Below are 1,517 nucleotides of genomic sequence, written 5' to 3' on the forward strand. Positions count from 1 at the left end.
GTACCGCACTATGGCGTCACCCCCTCGCCAATGTGGTCGGCTCTCCCCACCGCCAACCTATGTTGTTGCTCCCCCACCATGCGGACCTGGTCCTAAGGCCCGAAACTCAGTAGCAGCGGCGTTACATGCCCCCAGGGGCTATCACGGTCGGTAACGCTAACGGTAAAACATACTTTTTCTAAAAAAAGATTACGTCTAATTTACATTTTATGAAAAAGGAGGAGGAGAAGGAGGAGGAGGAGGAGGAGGAGGAGGAGAAGAAGAAGAAGAAGAAGAAGAATCGCTTCACAATACGTGGGGTATGGGTTAAACAGCATCGGAAACAAAAGGAAAAAAAACAATGCGATCTTCTTCATAATTTTTTTTACAGATGAATTCATGTCAATAGCATCGGCCGGTAGCGATCGCAGTGTCTATGGCAATGGTGATGATGATGACCGCTCCACCATGTCCAGCGCTTCTAACGAGCACTATCAATGTAATAATTATAAATTTACAGACATCGTTGAAAACTCATCTGTGTGAAAATAAAAAGTACAAAAAGTTGTAGACCCGTTAGAGGCTGCTGGCTACGATGACCACATTCCACCGGGTAACGCACGGCCGCCGCAGGAGCACGACGACGCGGAAGAACCGGTGCTATGGGTTCTTAGGAACGGCGTGTACGAGGTAGCGGATGCCGACGAAGCGGCCGATGCATTAGCGGGGCGCGATGGGGCCCCGAGCGCTGCGGCTGTCCTCGAGGAAGGTAACGTAGAACTTTGTCGAACTTTGTCGAAATTGCTAACTTTAAAAATGTAGGGGATGATGATGAAAACCTGTTAGACGCTGTATTCTCATACATCGGGTCGATGTTTAATCCTCGAGAGGAATGAGAAGTCAGTATGAGCCGAATACTCCTTCTTTTTTTGTTTAATAACAAAAACAATAATAAAAAACTCTTTTTCCAAACGCTAGATGCGGTGGATGCGGACACGCAGTATCAGACTGGCGGGGGACGTCTTCTTCGGTCGCAGAGTTGTGTCGACGAAGACACCGACAACGAGGGAGTGTGTTCCAACAAATGCGGTAGATGCTTCGGAAAACCACCCTGCGATTCGGCTCTCCCCACATTGTATTGTCGCGAGTGCCATAGGTACTTTTTTGGTCAAAGTTGTTTCGATAATCACATAAACACGCTGGTTACTAAACAGAAGGGAAAAGAAAAGAATGTATGCCAGGAATGTATGCCTCTTCAAGGAACGTCTCGTAAGCACTCTTGCGATAAGGTGTGTTGCAGCGTCTTTAGGAGTGTTAATGACGTTGGATATCGGTGTTACGTCAGACCGGTAAAAAAGACTACCGTTGAAAAAAATATTCTGTACATCTTCTACGATTTTGAAACACAGCAGATACAGAAACTGTCTGGTGACGACGCGGCGCGTATCCACACCCCAAATCTGTGCGTCGTTCAGCAGGTGTGTACAGCGTGCATAAGTGATACAGATCTCGCGAGGGTATGTCCGTCTTGCGGTGTA

The 1,517-nt window shown here is 47.4% G+C and overlaps 1 protein-coding gene across 1 annotated transcript in view; it reads left to right on the forward strand.

Annotated features, from left to right (window-relative positions):
* Window positions 1-351: 351 nt before the first annotated feature.
* The window catches only part of LOC112493745, a 5,726-nt gene continuing 4,560 nt past the window's right edge, over window positions 352-1,517 (forward strand). Inside the window, exons 1-3 of the mRNA XM_025080632.1 lie at window positions 352-478; window positions 551-748; window positions 958-1,068. Coding sequence (XP_024936400.1) covers window positions 379-478; window positions 551-748; window positions 958-1,068 — 409 coding nt within the window. The 5' untranslated portion in view covers window positions 352-378. The remainder of the gene's footprint in view (window positions 479-550; window positions 749-957; window positions 1,069-1,517) is intronic.

The sequence above is a fragment of the Cephus cinctus genome, unplaced genomic scaffold, assembly GCF_000341935.2.
Source record: "Cephus cinctus unplaced genomic scaffold, Ccin1 Ccin1_scaffold0144, whole genome shotgun sequence".
Classification (NCBI taxonomy): domain Eukaryota; kingdom Metazoa; phylum Arthropoda; class Insecta; order Hymenoptera; family Cephidae; genus Cephus; species Cephus cinctus.